The following is a 25,881-nucleotide window of genomic DNA, read 5'->3' on the forward strand; positions in this document are numbered from 1 at the left end:
TCATAGTGTTGACAAAAGCAAAAACAAAACAGACACAGGGACAAATGGAACAGCACAAAGAACCTAGAAACAAGCTCATACATCTATAGTCAACTGACTTCCAACAAACGTGCTAAGAGCAAATATTAAAGAGGTACTAATAATGCTCTGTACATTTCACTAAGCTAGAAGAAAGGATTTTAAGTTTTCACTACACAGAAATAATAAAAGTTTGAGGTACATATGTTTAATCTGATTTAAACATTATATAATATATACATGTATCAATGCTACATGGTATTCCATTGACAAACAAATTTTTTGGTAATGGAGATTGAACACAGGGAACTCTACCTCTGAGCGATACACAGCATTATTTATTTATTTTGAAACAGGGTCTTGCTAAGTTTCTTATGGTCTTTCTAAGTTGCTGAGTCTGGCCTTGAACCTATGATCCTCCTGTCTCAGCCTCCCAAGTACTGGGATTATAGATATGTGCCACCATGCCTGGCTTAATTTTATCACTAGAAACACATTGAACATTAATTAAAAAAGAATACCAAAAAATCAGGGTGTGAAAACAACTCCAAGTAATCCTATTAAAATGGTTGTGTCCATGCACTGAAGTTTGGTGTGAGGGAAGGTAGCCTCCGATTCACTGCTCACCTGTCCCAGGTAGCATGGAGGTGACACAGAGCAGGGAACAGGCAACGAGAAATTTCTGTTCTTCCTCCCCTTTGCCAGCCTCTTTCTCTCTCCCAATTGTCTGTGCTTTTTCCTGGGGACCCATCTGCCTTTCAGTTTCATGTGCTGCTGACATCTTGTTGTGTGAATTATTGATTGTTCACACACATCTTAAAGTTTTACATTTTTCCATATCCCCAAATTAGTTCACCCATATCATTCTCAATTTTAGAGTTTGAAAGGAACTAAGGCATCATAGAACTTCACCCTAACTTTCATAGTTGTAAGAACTGATACCAAGAGAAGGCAATTAGTTCTTGAAATGCTACCAAGATACTTAATAGCATCTTTTTTTTTTTTTTTTTTGGTGGTACTGGGGGTGGAACCCAGAGGCTTTCTACCTCTGGGCTATACTCCCAGATCTTTTTTTAAATTTTTTTTATTTTATTTGGAAACAGGGTCTCACTAAGTTGCTGAGAGCCTCACTAAGTAGCTGAGGCTGGCTTCGAACCCGTGTGATCCTCCTGTCTCAGCCTCCCAAGCGTGGGGATTACAAGCGTGCGCCACCACGCCCGGCTATCATTTTTAAATTTTCCATTTGTTCCCCTGAGAACAGTTCTGCCTTTTTCTGAAATATTCAGAATCTAACCTGGGGATATCAAAGCTGGGTGTGTGTGTGTGTGTGTGTGTGTATAAATATATATATTTAAAATATATATAATATAATTATATATATATAATTTATATATATAATTAAATATATATAATATAATTTTAAATATATATATTTAAAAGTCCTTTTTATTTCTTTATTCTTTTTCTTTTCTTTTGGTATAAGAGATGAAACCCAGGGGTATTCTACTTTTGAGCTATGCCCTTTTTATTTTTTATTTTGAAACAGGGTCTCACTAAGTTGTTGAGGTTTACTTTAAACCTGTGATCCTCCTGTCTTAGCCTCCCAATTACTGGGTTTACAGGTGTGTGCCACCTCACCAAGTTTAAATTCTTATTTATTTTGTGCTATCAATCACTAGGTCTTATTTTCTTTCAAGGTTTTTGAAAAGCTCTGCTGTATCTCACTTTTATTGGTTCTAGCACCTCAATACCCATTCTTGCATTTCCTAGATTATAGTAATAACTCATCTGATCCACCTTCAAACCACTTTTTCTCAACTCTGGCTACTCATTATATTGACTTGGGATGTATTATCTACAAGAGATGCAACCTCTCCTCCTCAATTCTAGTTTAATTGATCTGGGAGGAAGCTCTGTAGGTATCTTTCAGATGTTGCAAGGTGATTCTAGTGGCGTCACTAGGACTGAAGGTTTTTTTTTTTTTTTTTTTTTTTTTTTGTAGCCCTGGGGCTGGAACCCAGGGGTATTCTACCTTCGAGTTACACTCCCAGTCCTATTTTTTATACTTTATTTTGAAACAAGGTCTCATTAAGTTGTGGAGGGCTTCACTAAGTAGCTGAGGCTGTCCTCGAACCAAGATCCTACTGTCTCAGCCTCCCAAGTACTAGGATTACAAGCATGTGCCATCATGCCCGGCTAAGAGCTTTTCTAAAAACATTTTCCACCACCAATAAAGTCCTTTTTTGGCCATATCATTGTGTTTCTTGGAAATCTTGCCTGTATCCTTATTGTTGTTGTTTTCTAAATATTGGTTGGTTCCTTCTTCCCTCCTGTCCTTTCATTTTGTGGTACTGGGGATTGAACCCGGGGCTCTCTACTTCTGGGCTATACCCCTAGCCCTTTTATTTCTTATTTATTTATTTATTTATTTATTTATTTATTTATTGAGACAGGGTCTTTCTAGGTTGCTAAGAGTCTTGATAAATTGTCTTGCCTGGCCTCAAACCTGTAATCCTCTTGTCACAGCCTCCCAAGTACTGGTATTACAGGCGTGTACCACCATGCCTGGACAAATATTGGCCTTTTCTAAGCATTCAAAGTTCTTTCACCTTCTCCTCTCTTTGCTTTTCTTCTGGAACCCTAAGCTATAGTCTTATTATTCACCCATTAGCTTAAAAATCATCCCTCACAATGTTGAGCATCCATTTTGAATTGTAAATTCTTTTGCCCTTTTTTCTGCCTATCCTAAACCCAGTGGATTCTCAAGTGTATCTCAATATCACCTTCCTCCAAAGATCCCTGTCTGAACTATCCTTGTTATTTCCTCTTCTTATCTCAAAATCAGTTATCATTCAGATTGGTAGTGTCTTGTTCCACATAGGTATTTTTGACTCTTTAGTGAGATGGAGAGCTCTTGAGAAGTGGGGATAATGTGACATCACCCCCAAAAGCTCCACAACAAGAAACAATGGCTGATATATAAGAGCTAAATTTGGTTGAACTTTGTATAGACCTAGGAAGGTGGAAGGGGTCTTGAGAGTGTTGAGCGTTTCTCCATTGCAGGAAGGCAGCCACAGAAACCAGCCCAGACCTACCTAACTTTAGCTCTCTCTCCACAGACCCACGTTGCTTCATTTCTCAGCACAACAGCAACCCTGGAATGTTAAACTACAATCTGTGCTGCCCGCGCAGGTCACCAATACAATTTAAGAGAAAACACATTACAGAAACAATAACACTTAGATGAACCAGGAACAATTACTTGGAACATTCAATTAGCTAGTTTTTCTCCACTTAACTTTTAACACAAGAAGATACTTTACAAGAAATAAGTGGACAGATAGCAAATTATATTAAAAAAATAACGCTGAGAGGCAAGGTGGCAGAATAGAGGCTCCCAACACTTCCCTGATCTTCCACAAAAAGTTACAACCTATTTTCTCTTGATCTGGTGAGCACTATGACTGAAGAATCAAGGAGAGAAAAGACCCTGTATTGCCCTGACACAGGTGTGCATTGCTCGGAGAGGGGGACCCGAGGTCTTGCTCTTATGCAGGCATGCCTACGGTACCAGCAGAGGGGATTGACATACTTTTGCTGCATCCACACCTACATGGGTCCCCTATATCACTCACCATACACCTTGTCTGATCATATAATTTTTACAATACTGGGTGTGAGCACTAGAGATAGGAAGCTGTAATTCCCATTCTAATCTCTCCCTGTGAAGGACCTGGACCCACACCAGTGTCCAATCAGTGGACAAGTGCTTCAGGCCTTTTACCACTATTGGAGCAGCCAATACCAGAGACCCAATAAGTAATAGAGCCAATATCAAAAGTGTTTGAGAAAGCCTGCATCACCCAATAGGGGCCACTACTCTCATTGTAGAATCAACCATACAGAGTACACCCTACATACTCTGCTACCTACACTGTACCTTCCTAAACTGCTAGAGTGCCCCCACAATTACATGACCCACAGAGACAATGGTTCTCTCCAACTCTGATATGGTATACACTCATTAATCACAGCCAAAGAAACTACAGGGAGGTTACTCTACAATACCCAGCTGGAAATAAATTTAACATTGCATGACAAACTGATAGCCCAAGACACATACTTAGGAAAAAGCTGCTTACTAAAAAGGCCATCACATAAGAGAGGTAGAGATAACCATTTCACTAGATGTGCAAACTTCAGTGTAGGAACACAAGATATATGAATAAATAAGCTAACATGATATTTCCTAAAGTTTATAATTTTCTAATAAAAGAATCTAAAAATATCAAGGGAAGCCAGGTATGGTGGCACATGCTTGTAATCTCAATACTTGGGAGCCTGAGACAGGAGGATCACAGATTCTAAGCCAGCCTCAGCAATGTAGTGAGGCTTTCAGCAACCTAGTGAGATCCTGTTTCCAAGTAAACAAAATCAGGCTAGGGGCATAGATTGGGGATAGAATGCTTTTGGGTTTAATCTCCAGTACAAAAAAAATTAAAGTGTATAAATTACCTGATAAAAAACTCAAAAGAGCCTGGCGTGGTGGTGCATGCTTGTAATCCCAGCACTTGGGAGGCTGAGACAGGAGGGTGGCACAGGTTTGAAGCCAGCCTCCGCTACTTAGTGAGAACTTAATGAGACCCTTTTTCCAAATAAAATATAAAATAGGTCTGGGAGTGTAGCCCAGAGGTAGAAAGCCTCTGGGTTCCATCCCCCGTACCACACACACACACACAAAAAAAAAAAAAAAAAAAAAAAAAAAAAATTCAAAAGAATAATCTTAAAGCTCAATGTGATCTAAGAGGATAGATAAATAGTAAAACAAAATTAGGAAGATGCAGGATAGAAATGAGAAAATAAGCAAAGAGAAATTTTGAGAAAGAACCATTCAGAAACATTGGAATTGTTCTATAAGTGAGATAAAAAAATCCATTGAAAGTCTCAACAACAGACTTAATTAAGTAAAAAAGAAAGACTATTGAGCTTGAAGACAAGTCTTTTGAATATCACATTAACATAGAAATGAATAAAAAATAAAGATTGAAGAGTACATATAAGATTTTTTTTGCACCATTAAAAGATCAAACATTTGTGTCATTGGCATACCAGAGGGAAGGAAATAAAAGATAAAGGTTAAGGGAATGGAAAATGTATTAAATGAAGCAATGGCAGAAATTATCCATAATCTTGAAGAGACATGGACATCTAGGTACAGAAGGCCTACAGAGAACCCAAAGTAGTCATGACTAGAAAATATCCTTTCTAAAACATACTATAGTCACACTACTAAAAGTATAGGGCTAAGAAAAAATTAAAAAATCTGCAAGAGAAAAACACCAAATCATATTTAAGAAAAATCCCATAGTTTTCTTAGCAGAAATACTATAGCCCAAGAAGAAATGGAATGATATATTTCAAGTCCTGAGGAACAAGCAAACACACACACACACACTATTAACCAAGATTACTATACCCAGCAAGGCTATCCTTCAGAATTGAAGAAAAAGCACCTTCCAAAATATGTAAAAAAATGAAGGAAATTTATGAACACAATGTCAGTACTAAACCCAAAAATGGAAGAAAGATAACTCCCATTATAACAACATTTGAAAGTATAAATCATACTAGAAGAATAGATACAGGAATGATACACAGAAACAAACAAACAAACAAACAAACAAACAAACATTAATCTAGTAAGCTATCAAGCCACAAAGAATAAGAGAAAGAACTGAATAAAATAATCTGAAACAACTAATGAAAAAGAAAAAAAAATTAACAGGCACAAATCTATAACTTTCACTAATAGTTGTGAGTGTAAATTGTCATAATTTTCCAGTTAAAAGATACATATTGGGTAAATGGATTAAAAAACAAGACCCAACAATATGCTGTCTACAAGAAACAAACTCACCTCACCAGTAAGGATATCAACAGCCTGAAATTTCTTGGAATATGGAAAATGATATTCTAAGAAAACAGAATCTGAAAACAAGCAGGAGTGGCCATACTCTTATCTGACAAATAGATATTGACATTAAAGAGACAAGGTCACCATATAATAATGAAGGGGTTAATTCATCATAAAGATATAAGGATTATAAATCCGTAAGCATGAATAATGGAGCACCCATTTTACCCCCCAGTACTGGGGCATTCCATCACTGAGCTACATCCCCATCCCTTTCTATTTTTTATTTTGAGACAGTGTCTCAAAATAAGCTGTCTTGGTTGGCCTCAAACATGTGACCCTTTTGCCTCAGCTTATGGAGTAGATGAAATTATAGGCATGTGCCACTGTGTATAAAACAAAGAAAATGAGACTTAAATGAAGAGATAAGTCCCAATATACTCTCACCAATGGATAAATAATTAAGACAAAAAATTAACAAAGAAACATCAAGGTTAAACTTTATTTATTTTTTTTTGGTGGTACTGGGGTTCCTGGAAGCCCTTCTACCTCCGGGCTACACTCCATGGGCTACACTCCCAGACCTATTTTATACTTTCTTATGTGGAAACAGGGTCTTTTATGCCAGCGCGGCTGGCTTTGAACCTGCGCGATCCTCCTGTCTCTGCCTCCCAAGCGCGGGGATTACAAGCGTGCACCACCACGCCCGGCAAGGTTAAACTTTAAATCAAGTTAATTTAAAAGACATTTACAAGCTGGCGTGGTGGCGCACGCTTGTAATCCTTGTGCTTGGGAGGCGGAGACAGGAGAATCATGCAGGTTCGAAGCCACCCACGCTGGCTTAAGAGACCCTGTTTCCAAATAAAAAATATAAAAATAAGTCTGGGAGTGTAACCCAGAGGTAGAAAGGTTTCCAGGAACCCCAGTACCACCAAAAAAAAAAAAAAAAAAAAAAAAAAGACATTTACAGAATATTTCATCCAAGAGCTATAGAATATATAGAATATATATTCTTTTCACCAGTCCATGGACCTTTCTCTAGACTAGACCATTTATTAGGCCACAAAACGAGTCTGAACAAATTTAAAAAAGTGGAATCATATCTTGAATCTTTTCTGAGCACATTGGACTGAAAGTAGAAATTAACAGCAAGAGAAACAACATAAATGATAGAAATAGATGGAGACTGAAAAACAGGATTTTGAACAAATGGTGGATCACTGAGAAATTCAGAAGAGAAATTTAAAAATTCCCTGAAACAAATGAAAATTAAAATACAATATACCCAAACCTGTGACTACAGAAAAAGCAGTACTGAGAAAAGTTTATAGCAATTAGTGCCTATATTTAAAAATGAAACAAATTTTTGTGCACTGGGGATTGAACCCAGGGGCATTCTACCTCTGAGCTACACCTCCAGCCCTATTTTTTTTATTCTTTATTTTGAAACAGGGTCTCTCTAAGTTGTCGAGCATCTCATTAAATAGCTAAGGCTGGCTACAAACCTGCAATCCTCCTGTTTCAGTCTCCCAAGTACTGGGATTACGAGTGTGTGCTACCATGCCTGGATAGAAACATTTAAAATAAACAACCTAATGATGTATTTCAAGGTCTTAGGAAAGCAAAACCAAACCATACCCAAAATTAGCAGCAGAAAAAAAAAAGAGCAGAAAAAAAGAGTCTAAAAGAATAATGTAAAGTGTTAGTGAGATGAGGATTTTGTTCAAAGAACAAAGATAAAATGAAATTGACAAACCTTTAGCCAGTTAAACCAAGAGAGAGGAAATGGAGAGAAAAAAGGGGAAGATTATATATATATGAGCATAATAAACCCAGGTAAGTAAAATTAGAAATGAAGAAGAAGATAACATTGTAATTGATACTATACTATAGAAATTCAAAAGATCATTAGGGACTATTTTGAAAACTACATGCTAGCAAATTAGAAAATCTAGAAGAAATGAATACATTTTAGGATACATATGACCTACTAAATTCGGTCAGGAATGAGTAATGAGGTTGAGGCCATAATAAAAAGTCTCCTAAAAAAAGAAACCCAAACCCAAACCAACCAACATCCCCCCGCCCAGACTTCACTGCTGATTTTTATCAAACGTTTTAAAGAAGAATCAATACTAATGGTTCTCAAGCTTTTCCATATTCATTTTATGATCCCATCCAAATTCATCCTATGAGGTCAGCATTACCCAAAACTCAAGAAGGACACAACAAAAAAAAGGAAATTATAGACCAATATCCCTTGATGAATATAGATGTAAAAATCCTCAACTAAACATGTGCAAATCAAAATCAACAGCACATCAAAAAGATCATACACCATGATTAAGTTGATTTTATTTCAGGGTTGCAAGGATGGTTCAACATAGAAAATCAATAAGCATAATATAGCATACAAATAGAATGAAGAATAAAAATAACATGATCATCTCAATAGATGCAGAAAGAATATGAGATAAAATTCAAAAGGCTTCATTATAGAAGCTTTAAACAAACTAGGCATAAATGAAGCATATCTCATCATAATAAAGGCTGTGTCTGACAAACACATAACCAACATCATACTGAATGAGGAAAAGCTGAAAGCATTTTCTCTAAGTTTGGAAATGGGACAAGGGTGTCCAATCTCACTGTTCTATTCAGTATAGCACTAGAAATATTAACCAAAGAAATTAAGCAAGAGAAAAAAATAAAAGGCACACAAATAGGAAAGGAGGAAGTCAAATTATCCCACCTTACAGATATATCATTAATTATATAGAAAAACCTAAATGCTTCACCAAAAGACTCTTAAAGCTGACAAATTAAATATGGTATCAGGATACAAAATTTACAGATAAAAATCAGTAGCTTTTCTATGCACCAATACTAAATTTGCTGAGAAAGAAATCATGAAAGCAATCTCATTTACAATAGCATCAAAATAAATGCCTAGAAATAATCTTAACTAAATATGTGAAAGATCTCCACAGCAAAAATTACAAAGCACTGAAGAAAGAATTGAAGAAGACACTATAAGGTAGAAATCTCTCCCATCTTTATGAATGAAAAGAATTAATATCATTAAAATATCCATACTATCAAAAGCCATCTAAATATGCAATATATTCCCCAATCAAAATAGCAAAGATATTATTCACAAAACTGAAGAAGACAATCCTAAATTCATTTGGAAGCGTGAAAGGCCCTGAATAGCCAAAGCAATCCTAAGCAAAAAAGAGCAAGGGTGGAGTTGTTAGAATACCTGATTTCAAGACATATCACAGTCAGAGTGATAAAATCAACATGATACTGGCAATAAAAACAGACCAATAGAACAGACTAGAGAAGTCAGAAATAAATTCACACATTTACAGCCAACTGATTCTCAACAAAGGCGTCAAAAATATCCATTAGAGAAAGGACAGCCTCTTCAATAAATGGTGCTAAAGGACTGGATATCCACATACAGAAGTTGAAGCTTGATGCCTCTCACCCTGTACACAAATCAACTCAAAATGGATCAAAGACCTAAATGCAAAACCGGTAACTCTGAAACTACTAGAGGGAAACATAAGAGAAAGACTTCATGATACCGACACAGGCAATGCTTTTCTGGATATAACTCCAAAAGCAGAGGAAACAGAAGCAAAAATTGACAAATGGGATTACATCAAAGTAAAAAGCTCTGCACAGCAAAGGAAACAATCGACAGAGTGAAGAGACTAGCCTGCTATTTGTCTGACAGAAGGTTAGTATCCAGAATATAGAAAGAACTAAAAAATGGACAATAGTAACAAAAATGAGTAATTCAATAAAGTACAAAAAGTGATCTGAACAAACACTTCTCAAAAGAAGAAATACAAATGGCTGATAAATATATGAAAAGGATGTTGGTGGGAATGTAAATTGTATGGCCAGTATAAAAAACAGTGTGAATGTTCCTCAAATATCTAAGAAAAGAACTACCACATGATCCAGTTCTATGCTTGCATATGTATCCAAAGAAATGAAGTCAGTGTACAGAGGAGACACCTACATGTCCATGTTTACTATGGTACTATTCACAAGAGCAAAGATATGGATGGAATCAGTGCCTAGGGGCACATAAATAGATGAGTGGATAAAGAAAATGTGACACACACACACACACACACACACACACACACACACACACACACTATTCAGCCCTAAAGAATGTAATCCTGTATTTGTAGGAAAATGGATGGAACTAAAGGTCATCATTTTAAACAAAATAAGCCAGATACAAAAAGACAAGGATCCCATGTTCTCCCTCATATGTGAAATCTGGCGGGGTGGGGTGTGGGGGGGGATGACATGAAAGTAGAAGAGGAATTTACTAGGGACTGGGAAGGGGGTTTATGGGGGGTAAAAGTAGAAGAAGAGAGAATGGGAGAATGGACATGATTAATGTATGTATTTATGGAGATATCACACTAAATCTCATTATTTTATACAACTAATATATAATGGTAATTATTTTTTGTGAGGTACTGGGGGTGGAACCCAGGGGCTTTTCTACCTCCAGGCTACACTCCCAGACCTACTTTATACTTTATTTGGAAACAGGGTCTCACTAAGTTGCCGAGAGCCTCACTCAGTAGCTGAGGCTGGCTTGGAACCCATGCAATCCTCCTGTCTCAGCCTCCCAAGCACTGGGATTACAAGCGTGCACCACCATGCCTAGCATATACTGGTAATTATAATAAAAATAAAATATAATGATTTAAAAATACAAAACCCCTACTTTAGGATTAGGTTGAGATCCATTGCAAATTGGGCAAATCAATTCTATGGTTTCTGCAACTATTTTAATGAAAACCTATGTTGAAGCTTGATGTCAGAAAGATGACTTTGTTTATACTGAAAGGGGTTTATTCATTTATTCATTTGTTTATTCACTCATTCTGACTTTTATATATCTACAAAGCATTGTATTAAGTCCTTGGCCTCAGGAGTTTGAATTCCATAAAAGAAAGGAAGTACGTGGATATTGAGAGGGGAGATTTCAGATGACTGAGAGATTAATTCTGGTTGATGGACTGGGGGAAAGAAAGATTTGTGAAGATGGCAGTCTTTGACCAGGGTCTTGAAGGAGGACAAGCTTTGGAGAAAGGGTTTTCCAAGCCAAGAGCTCAGCCTGTGCCCAAGCATTAAGGTGGCGATACGGGACGATGGCAGGTGTTTGAGGGTAGCTCAAGCACAGAAATGTGGTGGATACTGTGGGAGATAAAAGACTGAACAGTAGAGCAGGAGAATGGGCCAAAGCATGGTTGGCTTTAGGTATTTATTTAGGGTTTCTTTTTTTTTTATGGAAGAGGATTCTTAGTGGGACAACCTTTTAGAACAATTGCTGCTACCTCAGTGAGCAGGGAAGATTGACCACAGCAGCAGAGAAAACAGGTAGAAGGCTACTTAATCCAGGAGAGTGGGCTGGAACTGGGGTAGGATGACAAGAATGGAAGAGAGGGCCCATGTGAAAATGAGAGAAGTATTGCTCCAGCCTGGGAGCTCAGTGGGTACATATTTCAGTGGGCAGCTGGAGGGCTGATGGTCCCTCAATAGATAATGTAAGAAGGAAAGCTCATAAATACAACTTCAGATACATTTATGTGGGTTGTCTGGGTTAGATGACCTGGTTAGATGCTTGATGTCCAGCAAGCACTTGGAAGTCAGGGTGGAGCTATGGAATGAAGGAAGAGATGACAAGGTCAAAACCAGAGTCACCTGTACAGTGGTGACAGGTGGAGCCATGGGAGCAGATGAGCTCTTGCAGGAGTGGATGGGGAGCATGTTATAAATGGGAAAAGAGTTGGAGACTCTGGAGGAGCAACCAGAAAGGTAAGAGAAAAATCGGCAAATTCACTGGCCAACAGTATTAATGGTTGCAGGAGCTGGAGAAACGAATCACTTATTATATTTTGTTATCATTGTGATATGGGTGATCTAGGAAGGAACACTTTTTTTTTTTTGCTCTTGATGGAATTCATATTTCAGAATGCAGCATGTCATGGGAAAAGAGAAAGTGAACCAGAGCATGCTTGTTTTCAGAATACTTTGAAACATTAAGCCCCAAAGTAACACAATGCATGGTTTCAGATTAAAGAGCATTAAAAAAAAATAAACAGTGGACACTCTGTTTTCTTAAACATTCCCTACATAGAGAGTTCCTTTAGAATAGGCATGGTGTCTTGTTCATCTTTGAACTCTGACCACCCCTAACTTCTACAAAAGTGAACCGGAAAACCAGGACCTGGCCTCCCATGGCTAGTGTTAAGTCAGAGCCCTGGTTAATGGCGGCAGCTGTCAGGCTTGATGGAGTCCCTTGGTGGCTCAGAATGGAGGGCATCCTGTGGGCGTGGGAAAGCTCTATGGTGAGGTTTGTGGAGCAGCGGGTAGAGGCCACTTCCACTCAAAGTCTTCACAATAGCGATCATCTATTGGCTGCTTAATGCCTCCAACATGTGGGTTATGATGATAATAGTTATCTCGGTCACTTTTCAGAAAATTGAAGGATACATTTGTCAAAGTTACCGAGTCTACACACTTGGGCCTACACAAGTATCTGATGGGTGGCCTTTTGACAAAGGAAGGCTGGGAAGCCCACCCTCAGATCATGCTAATGCCTCCATTTTCTAAACATGTGCCCCATGAACAGCCACGAAGGTTGATTATACAACCACAGACCACTTTGCCTCAGGCCCCTTTCTTCATGCCTTAAGTCACCCTGCTTCTTTATTCTATCAATATCTCCAAACCTCATCCTTGGGGAGACCTGTGTCTCCCTGTCTACGCTTGGCTGCTTGCACACAAACCCTCTGGTCTCAGTCATCAGTACTCTGTGCGGGAGGCTACTCAGGCCTGGTTTGGGGCACAGCCCTCTCCTGATCTTTACCATCTTCCCCTACTTGTAACATGCCTGGGTCACTGGGTCCCCTCTGTACACAGCTCAGTGTCAGGGAAAGCTCATCCCTTCCTGGACCTGGCTCTTCTCTCCTGGATCCTCAAATGCTCCCGCTCTACCCCCGAGGGCTGCACTCAAGTGACCTGCCCTTCTGACATCTGAAACCCACAAGTCAAAACTAACTTCCACATCCTCCTCCCCAGCTCTCTCCCTCACATTAGTTACTTGCCAAATTTAGCTATTTCCATCAATGAAATGTCTAAAATATCTCCCCAGTCCAACCCCCGTGTGTTCTTTCCACCACTGCTTCCTTAATTCTGAACCTCATACCATTTGCCTCAACTTCTGTTATAACCATTTTAACTGCCTGCATTTTCCTGAAAAGCTGGTCTTGAATATTACTGAGGTATATTTCCAAATATGGGTATTTTTACCCACCCATTTAAAAACCTTTCTGATGATGTCTGACTATATAAACTTAGAATTCCTCTGCTTGGTATGTGGGAGGTTTTTTCTCCCTGAGGTTGCTGAGGATTGAACCCAGAGCCTTGTACATGTTCAGCACATGGTCTACCGCCAGGCCATACTATAGCCCTAGAAGGCTTTTTATAATAGAATTCCTCTATCATTTTGTCTGTCCCCTTTCTCAGCTTATGTTTAGCTGGCTTTATTTTTTTTTTTTTTTTTGTACTGGAGTTTGAATGCAGGGGCATTCTCCGAGCTATACCCCCAGTGCTTAAAAGTTTTTAATTTTGAAACGGTCTCGCTAAGTTGCGGAGGGAGGTCTAAAAACCTGCAATCCTTTTGTCTCAGCATCCCAAGTACTGGGATTACAGGTGTGTGCCACTGTACCTGGCTTGTTGTAGCTGTTCTGAACATACTTCCCTGACTTCATGTTAGCTGTTTTCCTCTGCTTAGAAATGGCTTTACATCTTGTCCATTCAGGTGAAACCACACTTGTCACTCAAGGCCCGTTGTACCCTCTGGGTGGAATGTTCTATAACTCTTCTAAGCGGATTTAGCATACCTTGTGTTCTTATCACCCGTTGCCAATACTGTTCATATTTATTCCATTCCCTGATTCTTTCCCCTAGTAGCTTGTGAATGTATGTGGCATTCTTATTAATCTTTATTTCCCTTGCATTGAGCAAGGTGCCTGGGGTCACAGGAGGCACTTGCTAGATTTGCAGAACTAAACTGAAACCAAAAAGAGTGTCCCTTTCTTTTCTTTCTCTTTACCTCAGTGACTCAGGTGAGTTGTTTCAGGCCTCCTCATCCCCATGGATTACAAACTAGCTAAAGAAATTATATAGCAAGAACAGACTTTTCTTTTTTTCAGAAATGGAAAAATATACCATCTAAAACTCTGGGCCCTGAACTAGATTTTCCCCAATAATTATTTCATGGCTTTATACCTTTTATAGCACATTGCAACTTTTCCCTTTATGTCTTAACTTAGATTTTCCCCTGATCAATAAGTTATCATGAGAGAATTGACACATTTAAAACTTGCTTTTGTAGATCTTTCCAAGGAATGATTGTGATAAGAAGGTATATGCATTCATTCAGCTATTTATATCAGCACAAAGCTATTTCATAAGGAAATGTTTCACAGTAGGCCAATTAAATAACTTAGTGAAGAGCATTGTCTTTCGTGTTAAATTTAAATCAATCCTGTATGATAATTAGCAAGAGTGTTAACAATTGAAAAATATGTTTCAATGAAAATTTAGAGAGCTAGCTTAAAGAATCTGGTGGTGAGATTCTTGACCAGAGTGAACCGGCTCAGATCAGATCAAAACTGAGAAGCATGTCAATTGGATTCATGCTTATATGGCTAGCTGTGGAGACTGAGCATGAGTTTTAGTTTCTATGAAATAGCCATATTGATGATTTAAAATCTCAGTCTAATTAAATTGAAGCATGAGCCACACACCAGTGTAGGACTCGACAGTGGAAATGTGGGCTTCTTTAATGGTGCGTTTGAGGGACGAAAGGTCGCTTGAACCACAGTTGTATATTGTGCTTTATTTCTGTGTGCAATACTTCTTTCCAAGAATTTTTACCAAGTTTGAGATTGAAATATAGCCAACACCTGAGAATATTCATTTTGAAATAGCAGGGGATACTGTCTAGATGTAAAGTTATGACTACTTTCGAAAAATTGTTATAAAATGGGCTTTTAGCAAAAGCTTTTTCCCCCCTTAAACTTGGTACATCATTGAGTATGAAAGAAGGAAGATGAGATCCAATCCTGACTGGGTACCTGCCACAAAGCAGGCTGGGAAACTCTTATGATGCCAGGTGGAGTTCAGAATTCCTAAGGCTAGAAGGACTGCTGACCCTGGCTCGCTCTCTGTCTGGTGCAAAAAGAGTGGTTTAGGTTGGCTGCCCATATATAAGCTGAGAGGAACGGAATTGAGGTATTTGCCCAGAAGCCCATGGAGGATTTTTTGCAGGCTGTGGAGCAGAACTTAGCTATTCCTATCTTTGTTGTTCTCTTCTCAGGCCTTCCTTCCTGCTGGCTCCATGCTGGGCTGGTCCCCCTAAAATGCTGTGCTTCTCAAATCCTCATGAACCCACAAATCTGATCCTCATTGCTTATAAGGTCTCCACTCTAAATATTTTCCAGAACTCTAGCAGTCATTAGACAAGCTACTATGAAAGAGAGAGCATTATACAACAGTTAAAAACATATGCAAAATCAAGGCTCATTAGAGAAAGATAATATTCATGCAGATTTTACAAACCGTGTCTTTAGGGTGGCCCAATAAGTAGAAATATGGGGACCCATGCTTGTCACTTTTCATGCACATGGAGAGACTGGAAGGTACCATTCCTAAAGGAAGGGGAGGAACAGCCTAGGACCAATCATTAGAATTAACAGAACCAGTGACAAAGATATATTATTACTGTTAGAATCAAGATTGCTTAGTATGTTTAGAGCAGTTGAATAAAAAATATCTAGGCAGTAAGAATAAAGACTTTAAGTAAAGCTAACTCTATCATGCATGCATCAAGTGAAATTAGTAAAAGACTAAGCTATATAAACATACATATATATATATATATTTCAAAAGTAGATTTTTCTCAAAATATTGAGGACATCCTGAGGTGCTTTTTGGGAGGCATAAATGTTAATAAAATTTGAAATGGTAGAGCCAGAACTCTTATAAATTTTTTTTTCATAATAATGGGATGTTTTAGTGAAATCAGCTGTCATTTGAGAATCAGTCACCACAGTAATCATTTCTAAATTTTAAAAAAGTCTAAAAAAAGACATGGTATCTCCATGTTTACAGTTATGTTTTCTCTAATAACCTCATCAATTCTTATAGTTCCCCTCACTTCTAACATCTGCTTATTTATATTTGAAGTTCACAGTTGACTTGCTAGATATAATTGCTTTCTGGAAAAATAAAATAAAACGAAAATAAAAATATTGCAGCAATGTCTTGCCTGCTCCACTCTGTTGTACTCACTGGGTACTAGCTATGCTTTGAAACTAACCAATAACTTTTGGTCTGCATCTAGCTCAGATGATGGACTGCAGTTCTTTACTTATACAAAGATAGAAACTAGAAATCTGAAGTATTTAGGTCCATAACTTCCAAGGGGCAAGTCCCCTAGCACAAGCAATAACTGGCCCTGCTGCACCTGCTGCTGTCTCTCAACTCTAGATGGTGTGAGGTTTGGGCTCACTGTGAAGAGCACTTAGCCATGTGCCCAGACCTACCGAGGCCTGATTCCTCTGCCAGTGTTCACTGACAACATTCCCCATGTACACAGCTGACTCGCTCCAAAGGTGCCGCTGTGTGCCGGCTTCAGTGGGCAGAGTGGAATAGGACTCCATGCCGATCTGTGATGATGCTCAGGGCATGTTTCTGCTGGCTTTGTGTGTGTCTGAGGGCAGGAAGAGCGTGGCAGGAGACGTGACACCCTGGGTTAAATGGGAAAGGGGACCTCTCCATGGCAAGGATGTGAATTCCTCACAATGAATGTCACAAGTGAAAATGAAATTTCAGGATTTATTAATTGAGTTTACCATTTAGCCTAGCCAAGACGCAAGCAATTTCATGTGAGAATGATCAAGCTGTTTCAGTGTCACACAGCGAAAGCTCTCATTTGGTCTTAAACATGGCATTGACTGGGCTTCAAAGACTCTCATGCTGGGAAACCTCATGCCCAAAAGGTCAAATAAAAAGGCCCAGAACATGGTGGAAAGAAATTGCTATCATGGCGAGAGGGAAATGACAGTAGAAGGTGGGAAACAGCTACACTTGGTGCTAGGAACATTAAGCGCATGTGTTATGAGTGTTTGTGTCTGTCCCTGAAACCTAGTATCCTGAAGAGGCCAAGGTCACTATATGTTAGAAATTGGGCACCCTGAAAAGACCAGAGACCTTTTTACAGAAGTGTAAGTGCAGGCTATTCTTTAAGCAAATGTCTGAGTCTCATTACAGGTAACAGATGTTAAGTCTGGGCTGTCTGTTTGTTCTACTAAAAAAATTTTTTTGAGCCCAAATACCACATTGAAGAATATGTGATTCTCTAAATTTAGGGATTTTATTATAATTACAGTGCAGAATTTAGGTCTAGAGTAAGGCATTATCTGATTTTATCTTTGGTACTAGGAAAGTTCAGTTAGAAAGTAATACTGGTAGGTCTTTATCAGAATGGGGGCACTAACATTGAACAAGGTCATAGGTAGAGTTTGTGTATAATTAAAAGAGTCTTGTAGAGCAAAACTATGAAGACAGTAACAGCTAGCAGAGAGGAAGGGATGAATATGCAGGACATGAATTTTTAGGGCATTTAAAATACTCTGTATGATGCTATAATGGTGGATATATGTCAATATATATTTGTTCAAGTTCATAGACTGTATTATTGAGAATTAACCCTAGTGTAAACTATGGACTTGGGGGTGATAATGATGTGTCAAGGTAGGTTTAGCGTTTGTAACAAATATACCACTGGGTTGGGGTGTGTTGGTAACTTATGGGAGAGGTGCATCTGTGGGGCAAGGTAATATATAGAGCATATCTGTACCTTTTTCTCAGATTTTATGTTTATCAGTTACTTTTTTCCCCCGTTGCTGGGGCTCAAACCCAGGGTCAACAAATGTTCTATGATTGAGCTAGCTGCAACCCCAGCCCTTGTTATATACCTAAAAGTAATCTAAAAAAAATCTTTAACAAAAGACAAAAGAAAGCTGGTCTTATGGACTCATGGCTTCTTCCAAAAGAAATGAAGGGCTTAGAGTACTTTAGTTTAAAACTATGGTTGGTGAGTCACTTGATGTGGGTAAGCTAGGATAGTGCACTAGACACAGGCACCTGGGAGGGATGCCTGAAGACCTAAGGTTGGGTTATGGCAGTTGGCTGGACCCACCCTAGAATTTGTTGTAAATATTGGCCTTTCTTTGAGTACCTGGAGAGCAGAGTTTTGTTGGCAAACTCATTCATAAGGATCAAAACCTTTTCTGTAATGTCTCTATTTCAAGACAAGAGAAGATAAGACAGTGGAAAATGTAGCCTGTGCATATAGCACCAGCTTCCTAAGGGATGGAGCTGAGAGGTTAGAGGCTGGCCTTGAAACAGCACCATCCTGCTGTGAACCTCAGGGTCTAACCATCACAGTAAGGAGAACAGAAACCAGGCTCACACTGTCACAAAGGCAGGAGACGGAAATGGCAGACCAGTGGGAGGACAATGAAATCTCCTTTAAGTTTCAGTGGCTGCAAATCTTAGAAGGCAAAGATGGGCAAAGAAAGAGGCAGGCTACTTTTTTTTTTTTTTTTTTTTTTACAACAGCACTAGGAAAAATGCTCTCCCAAATATATGAAAGCTAGGAAAAAAAGGTCATAGGAGGAACTCTAGATGAGGAAGGAGAAGGCATAGATGAACAAAATAAGGTGACCTAACTGAGGGATGGAGGGGGGAAGGGAGAAATTCCCTAATGTACATGACATAGATTTACAAACAAATCAAAGTAAATCACTAAGCAAAACACGAGAAGGAGAGAGGGGAAGGGAACGAGGTGGGAATTGGGGAAGGGCTAAATGAGTGATGAGTGCATGTATGCCTCTACCCTCTTGTACTCCATTAAGATGTACGACTACAATGCACCAATAAAAAAAGAAAAGAAGAGAAAAGAAAAAATAGTTCCAGCAACTTTACAAGGCATGGAAGTCTCTGAATTTTCTGAGATGGCACTTAAAAAAATATAGAGTACTGGGCTCAGTGGGCTCCATTAGAATGTCTAGAGGGTAAAATGGAGAGGAGGTATGGATAACTGGGTATTTAAATGGCTCAGTCCTTGCTCTAAAATGTGTGTGTGTGTGTGTGTGTGTGTGTGTGTGTGTGTGTGTGTGAGAGAGAGAGAGAGAGAGAGAGAGAGAGAGAGAGAGAGAAGAGAGAGAGAAAGAGAAGAGAGAGCAAAGAGAGAGAGAGAGAGAGAACAAGAAGGAGGAGGAGGAGGAGGAGGAGGAGGAGGAGGAGGAGGAGGAGGAGGAGGAGGAGGAGGAGGTGTCTCTTGATTCTTTGATCTCCCTCTTACCAAGTCAGAAACATTCTTTTAAATTTGTGACTTCTTTGAGGTTTCTCCAACATACTCAATGTAGTTAGCAGTGTTTTCACTAAGAAAGTTGACTTTTCTCCTGGACCTTAGTGGAAAGCATGCTTTTTTGGAGGGAGCGCAATTTTATGTCTATTAAGGCAAGGAAGAGAATATTACTTTTAGACCCTAAAATATGACACTCCAGGACAGATTGCTGGAGGAGCAGGAATATTTAGGTTTTGAAAGATACATATGGATTCTCTTCTCAGTGGGAGTTGGGAAAGAGGTCTCTTGGTTCATTCATTTATTTCCTATAACTTAAGTGTTTTGGGAGGAAAGTTGGAACTTAAGAGTGAAATGGAATCTTTCTGGTAGAATTTTGGGTTACTATGTCATCTAATACATTTTATTGGAGCCTTAGATACCTAGCAAACAAGGATGTGCAGGTGTTGGTGGTGTGTTATTTAATATACTTTTAAGGAGAAAAAAAATCCATTTTGGAAATCACATAAGAATATGAAAAAAAGTATATTATCATAGCCCATGAGTTTCAATAAAACTGCAGAAAGAAATGGGATTTCTCCCTCACCTGAAGAACACTTGAGGTAACACCTGAGGTTTGGGCTGAGCCCTGAGGAGAGTAATTTCAAAGTAGCGTGTTCTTTAAGGAAGCCCCTGCTTCTGGCTCCACAAAATAGAAACATGTTGTGAATTGTATGGTTAGAGAATTCCCTGGGGTTGTCTACATGCTGCAGAGAGCAATTGTGTGCCTTTTAGCCAGCTAGCAGCAGCCTGTTGTCTGTAGGATTTTGCTAGACAGCCTGGCCTCTTCCCTGGGCACACTATATTTTCTCTAACTCAGCAGAAGGTATTCTTGAGTGATTTGTGGAACCTCTCATGGAAAAGGAAGACACGTTCAACCATGAGTGTCACAGATGGGATTAAATTTCAGGATTTATGATTGAAGCAAGCCTCCTTTTGCCCTATTGAAAATGTAGGTGAATCAGCACAAGGTCTCTGGAGCCACTTACCAATCCCGTTAAATGTGGCCTCTGCTGAGGAGGCAAAGGCAATGGCAACTTTTCTTTGGTCTTTAATTGTGGGACTTTTCCATAATAAGAACAGACTCAAGACAGCCCCAGGACACAGGTGACAGGGCTGTAGGCCCCAGACATGGCTGATGACCACAGGAGCGGAACAGTAAGGACTGGCTATTCTGTTAGATGGAATTCTAGCCCACTAGCTTGGAATTTATAATTCAGATAAAGTCTAGGCAAAAATTTATCCATACTCAGCAAGTACTTTTTTTTCAGAAAAAGTATAAATTATTGGTATGAACATTACAAAGGAAATGCTCAACAACTGAAGAAGCCAAGTATTCTTCAAGAAATCTTAACATGCTAGACGTACTTATTAAATTGTATGAGTAATTAATATAACCCATTTTTTTTTTTTGGTGGTGGTACTGGGGTTCCTGGAAGCCCTTCTACTTCCGGGCTACACTCCCAGACCTATTTTTATACTTTTTATTTGGAAACAGGGTCTCTTAAGCCAGCGCAGCTGGCTTTGAACCTGTGCGATTCTCCTGTCTCCGCCTCCCAAGTGTGGGAATTACAAGTGTGCGCCACCACGCCAGGCCCCATTTTAACTTTTTTATAAGAGCAGATCCTTTGAGACAATTTTGTTCATCTTCATTCTGTTAGAAGGTCATTATGCATGTTCTCATTATTGGACTGTCTGCTCTCTGAAGGCCTGGTCTGTATCTTACTTTCAGTGTCTGCAAAATTCTGCCATGAACATGGTAAGACTTGGTTCAGTTGAGGAAATATTAATTCTATCAATGAACAACATTCATTCTAGGACTTTCCCCATATGGCATATGTGGTAAGGGCATACTGGCTAAAGTTTATGTTTGAATGATCAGAGGGAAGAAATGTTGCTGAGCAAAAAATTATAAATAAGATTATAAGGGCATGCATATATTTACTTGTCAGCATATATTAAGAAGAAAAAGCATACCAGCATCCCTTATTGCCATTTAAGTCACAACTAGTTCTGCTTAAACTTGTGCTCTGATGTGATTGTTCTAAGTTATCTTAATTTACTGATAAAGGGAGACTCTTAACCATTTGGCCATTTTGTTTCTTCAGTTCCAGTTGCTAGCTTAGACATATATTTTCTCTATTTAGTGCAGTTTTATTATATGAATAAAATGTATACAATTTCACTTACCAGGGGTCTGCAATCAAATCAAAACCTATTTAAGATACAATTAACTTTGAAAATGGAAGTGGAGGCAAAAGTATAATTTACAGACTGGCTATTTCCTTCCTGTTGTGTGGTCATTTGGAATTAGTTGTGGCTGGGCCATTCACATTATGAGAGCTGAACTTCACCCTCTCTCTCCCTGCCTGGCCTCCTAAAGACCACGGAGGCTCCCGCCGGCAACTGGGCTCTCTTCAGTATAATCAAGACCCACTCTGTGGCTGAATAAGCAGGCAGAGCACCGACCAAGACTGAAAAGCATATTTGCTTCATTCCAGTCAACTTCAAACAGGAAATGTCACCAAGGGAAATGCTCAGCTTTGGTCTGAACTGCTTGTGCTGGGAATTTTCACATCCAGAGGCACCTCTGTTTACCTTGGCCCCTAGCTGTGTGGCTTGGTGTACAAAAAAGGGGATGTTCATGTCAGATGCCCTGCATGGTAATCAAGAACACCTGTATTTCAAGGTAGAGAGCTAACTTGTCTAATTTATTCCTGGGCAGTTTTATAGGCATGGCGTACGTACTCTTCCTTTTCTCTTAAACTCTTTAGATTTAATTTGAGTTGCAGCAACCAGTGCGGAGGAGGGCACTGTTTCCAATGCACCATCTCTTGATTCTTTTCTCAATGGGTGAAGTCTCCCTATTCCTGCCAGTTATTGACATGTGTGTCAGGGGAGGCGGGACTCACACTTATCACCGAGTTTATAATCAACAAATTTTTATCCTGAGAACCAGAGTAGTTGAAGTACCTGTCTCCTGAGCTTCTCTTTCAAGGACTTAACTATCAAAGCAACTTCTCCTGCAAAGCCCTTATCATTTGCCAACTCCCCTTGCAGCTGTTCCTTAGTCTCTGGGAACAGCCACTGTTTTTGTGGCTGCATTTGTTGATTTATGCCTCTGAATTGGCCGAGGTGCCACCTGGCCGATTAGTCTACTGGTAATTACGGATGGCTTATTTACAGGGTATTTGTTCCCTTCCCTGGCTCCCTCGGATTCCTGCTGATCCTGGTTAGTTGCGGATCTGACAGACTGCCCTTGTGCTTTTGCCTTTTCATTGTACCTGCACTTATCTGTCTGTCACAGATCACCTTAAGAACTCAGAGCTTGAGTTCTGCATTTTTCTTGACTCAGATCCGCTTTCCCCTGACAAGTCCATAAGTCCAGATAAGGGTTTTGCTTCAAAGCTGCTCTGAATTCTAAGTTCTGTGGGTATCAGAGGGCGCTCCAGTGGCTGTCGCTTACAACCTTGCACGACTGTTGTCCTATCGTCTCATCTTTAGAGTTCACTCTCTCCCAGGCTCCTTAAGCCTGAAGGTTAAGTATGTCTCCTATGGACTCTGATAATCCCCTTTAACAATCCTTTAAGCATGGATTTTATGCCAAGTTTAGGATATTAAAAGGCAAAGGAAACAAATAGGTTTAAATTCGTATTGGACAGAAAACTCAGTTTTCCTGTGATCAGGGTCCATCTGGACAGAGTAGATTATATCCCTAGTTCTATCTACTGCGCAAAGCAAGCATTTTCTTTTGTTGTTTTGGTTCAGTTATTGTGCTTTGCTATGCTCTCCTCTGGAGAATTTTTATTAACATGTACTCTATCTTGGACAAAATATTCTGTCTCATGATGTAGTCTGTTTAACTGGTCTTGGAGGAAGGATGTTTCTTAGCTGTGGGCAATCTGTGCACATTGGGGTCCTTTGCAGAGCCATGAATGTAGCCGTGTATTTGTCTGGCTTCTGATGCAGAAAAGAGTTAATACAGCTGGCCTGAGAGGACCCTCCTTAGAAACGCCTGCCACTGGGAACATGACTGTTAAGTCATTCCCTACATGAATATAAGCCTATCGCTAAACGATAAGGCTGTCTTCTAGTCCTTAAATTGTAAAAAATGATGTGGTTTGTGCTGAACATCTGCTTTTCTTCTAGGAGTCTGGAATTTTGATCCATGCCAGGCAGAGATTGCCGCATAAGCAGTCCCAATGAAGACCAGGCATGCTGAACGCCAATGAGATCCTTTGGCCTACAATGGTGTTTTCCTTGCTAGGAGCAAAGTACATTGTGGGTGACCCCTCACCTGGGAGGGTTGAGGAGGGGGAGAAAGCCTGAGAAGCCTGGACGTGGATGACTCCAGACCCTGCCTACATATGAGCCCACTGTGTATCTTTACTACATTGCTGTAATAAGCCTTGGCCATGACTACAACAGTCTGGGTACTAGCAGCTCTCCTAGAAAAATCTCTAAATAAAGGAATGATCTTGGGACCCTAGAACTCTTCTTGCCCCTGAGATGAAATTCCAGAAATATCCTTAGATGGTACAAGTTTCAAAGATGCTCATCTGGACCCTGATCTTGGTTTCTCTTGATCACCATGCATCTTTCAGCACAGATTTTCCTCAACAACCAATGTTTACTTAGTTTATGACCATTCTTTATTTTTTTTTCAGTACTACAGAGGGAACCCAGGGGCATTCTACCTTGGAGCTATACCCCAGTCCTACTTTTATTCTTTATTTTGAAACAAGGTCTCAGTAAGTTGCAGAGGGCCTCACTAAGTAGCTGAGGCTGTTCACAAACTGCGATCATCCTGTCTCAGCCTCCCAAATGCTGGGATTACAAGCGTGTGTCACCATGTCTGTGTTAATTTAGTTTTTGATGGTTAAGAATTAATGAATTAATGTTGATGTGCTCTTGAATTTTTGTCTTGTTCTAAAACATGTTTTTATTTTTTTTCCCTTCAAGATCACTTAAAGTGGCATCATACTTGCATTGCATGACAGGCTGGTCAGTAATTTCATTCTAACTGATCACTGTAGAGCTAGCATGTGGATGCCAACAGTGTGGGCCAAATCACCATTCTGTAAGAGTAAGAAGCTGAGGATAGCTGTGTTAGTCAGATTAACTTGGTAGGAAAATACAATATAAATAGAAACTCCATGAGAATTCCTTGGTGATAACTTGCTGTGGAGTGAAAATACCTTTAATATGAGGTATTACTCATACGTGATAGACTTTCACAAGCCATTTTAGTATTTTAAGTTAGTTAATGCTCTGAGTACAAAAGTTATTCTCACTGGGTATGGTGGTGCATGCTTGTAATGCCAGCATTTGGGAGGCTGAGACTGGAAGATCACGGTTTGGGGACAGCCTCAGCTACTTAGCGAGGCCCTTTACAACTCAGTGAAACCCTGTTTCAAAAATAAAAAGACTAGCCGGGCGTGGTGGCGCACGCTTGTAATCCCCGCGCTTGGGAGGCAGAGACAGGAGGATCGCGCAGGTTCGAAGCCAGCCACGCGCGCTGGTTTAGGAGACCCTGTTTCCAAATAAAAAATGTAAAAATAGGTCTGGGAGTGTAGCCTGGAGGTAGAAGGGCTTCCAGGAACCCCAGTACCACCAAAAAAAAAAAAAAGACTAAAAAATAGGGCTGGGGGTGTAGCTTGGAGGTACAATGCTCTTGGGTTTCATCCCAAGTACCGCAAAAAAAAAAAAAAAAAAAAAAGTTATTCTCTCCTAAGAGTTCAAATTCTTTTCAAAGGGATTAATGAAGGTGACATTTATCAGGATCAGGCCTGTGCTTATTGCTAATATCAATATTTAATTTTTTTTACTAGATCCAAGCATTAAGGGTGGGAACCAGGGATAAAATATTGTCTTGTCTTGGGCACAAGGCAGCCCTATAGAAACATCTGAGTATTTCTGGTATTCAGGCTTGATGTTTTTTTTTTTTTTTTTTTGTAAAGGGCATGCAAGACATTGAAAACACTGTCTTTAAGGAACTTTGAATTTAGATATTTCAATAGAACTCAGTATACTGATCTGTCCTGCTAAATAAGGAGATGTTAGTTATTTAGATATGCATGAAAAAAGCATAATTTGTAGTATTTTTTGTGCTATTCCTCATGGATGTCTGTCTGTCTCTGTTTCTCTGTTTTTCCTTGACATTGTTTGAAGACCAGCTCAGGGGCTGGTGCTTTTCATGTAGTGACCACTCAGCTGTTCCTGATAGACTAGTTAGCTTTCAGTAGTGTCTATAATGGGCTGCTGAGAAATAACTTTTAAAGATTCTTAAGGCAAATCCATGAATTAAAATGCACTTTAAAGCTTTCCTCAAAAGCATATAGAAATGCAAAGTAGACATGCATTTTGGGACTAATCCCTAACTGCCAAGGAAATGCAAGTGTTGCATGAACTGAAGTTGACACTT

The 25,881-nt window shown here is 39.4% G+C and overlaps 1 protein-coding gene across 4 annotated transcripts in view; it reads right to left on the reverse strand.

The window, feature by feature from the left end:
• The window catches only part of MAGI2 (membrane associated guanylate kinase, WW and PDZ domain containing 2), a gene marked incomplete at both ends in the record, with an annotated part of 1,509,512 nt that overhangs the window by 48,448 nt on the left and 1,435,183 nt on the right, over positions 1-25,881 (reverse strand). For 2 of the 4 annotated variants that reach the window (XM_080701939.1, XM_080701940.1), the window contains one exon: positions 15,605-15,693. The exons of the other annotated variants lie outside the window; for them this stretch is intronic. In XM_080701939.1, the coding sequence (XP_080558065.1) occupies positions 15,605-15,693 (89 nt within the window). The remainder of the gene's footprint in view (positions 1-15,604; positions 15,694-25,881) is intronic. 4 annotated transcript variants of the gene reach the window in all.

The sequence above is a fragment of the Muscardinus avellanarius genome (assembly GCF_963383645.1).
Source record: "Muscardinus avellanarius genome assembly, chromosome: 9".
In the NCBI taxonomy this organism is placed as follows: domain Eukaryota; kingdom Metazoa; phylum Chordata; class Mammalia; order Rodentia; family Gliridae; genus Muscardinus; species Muscardinus avellanarius.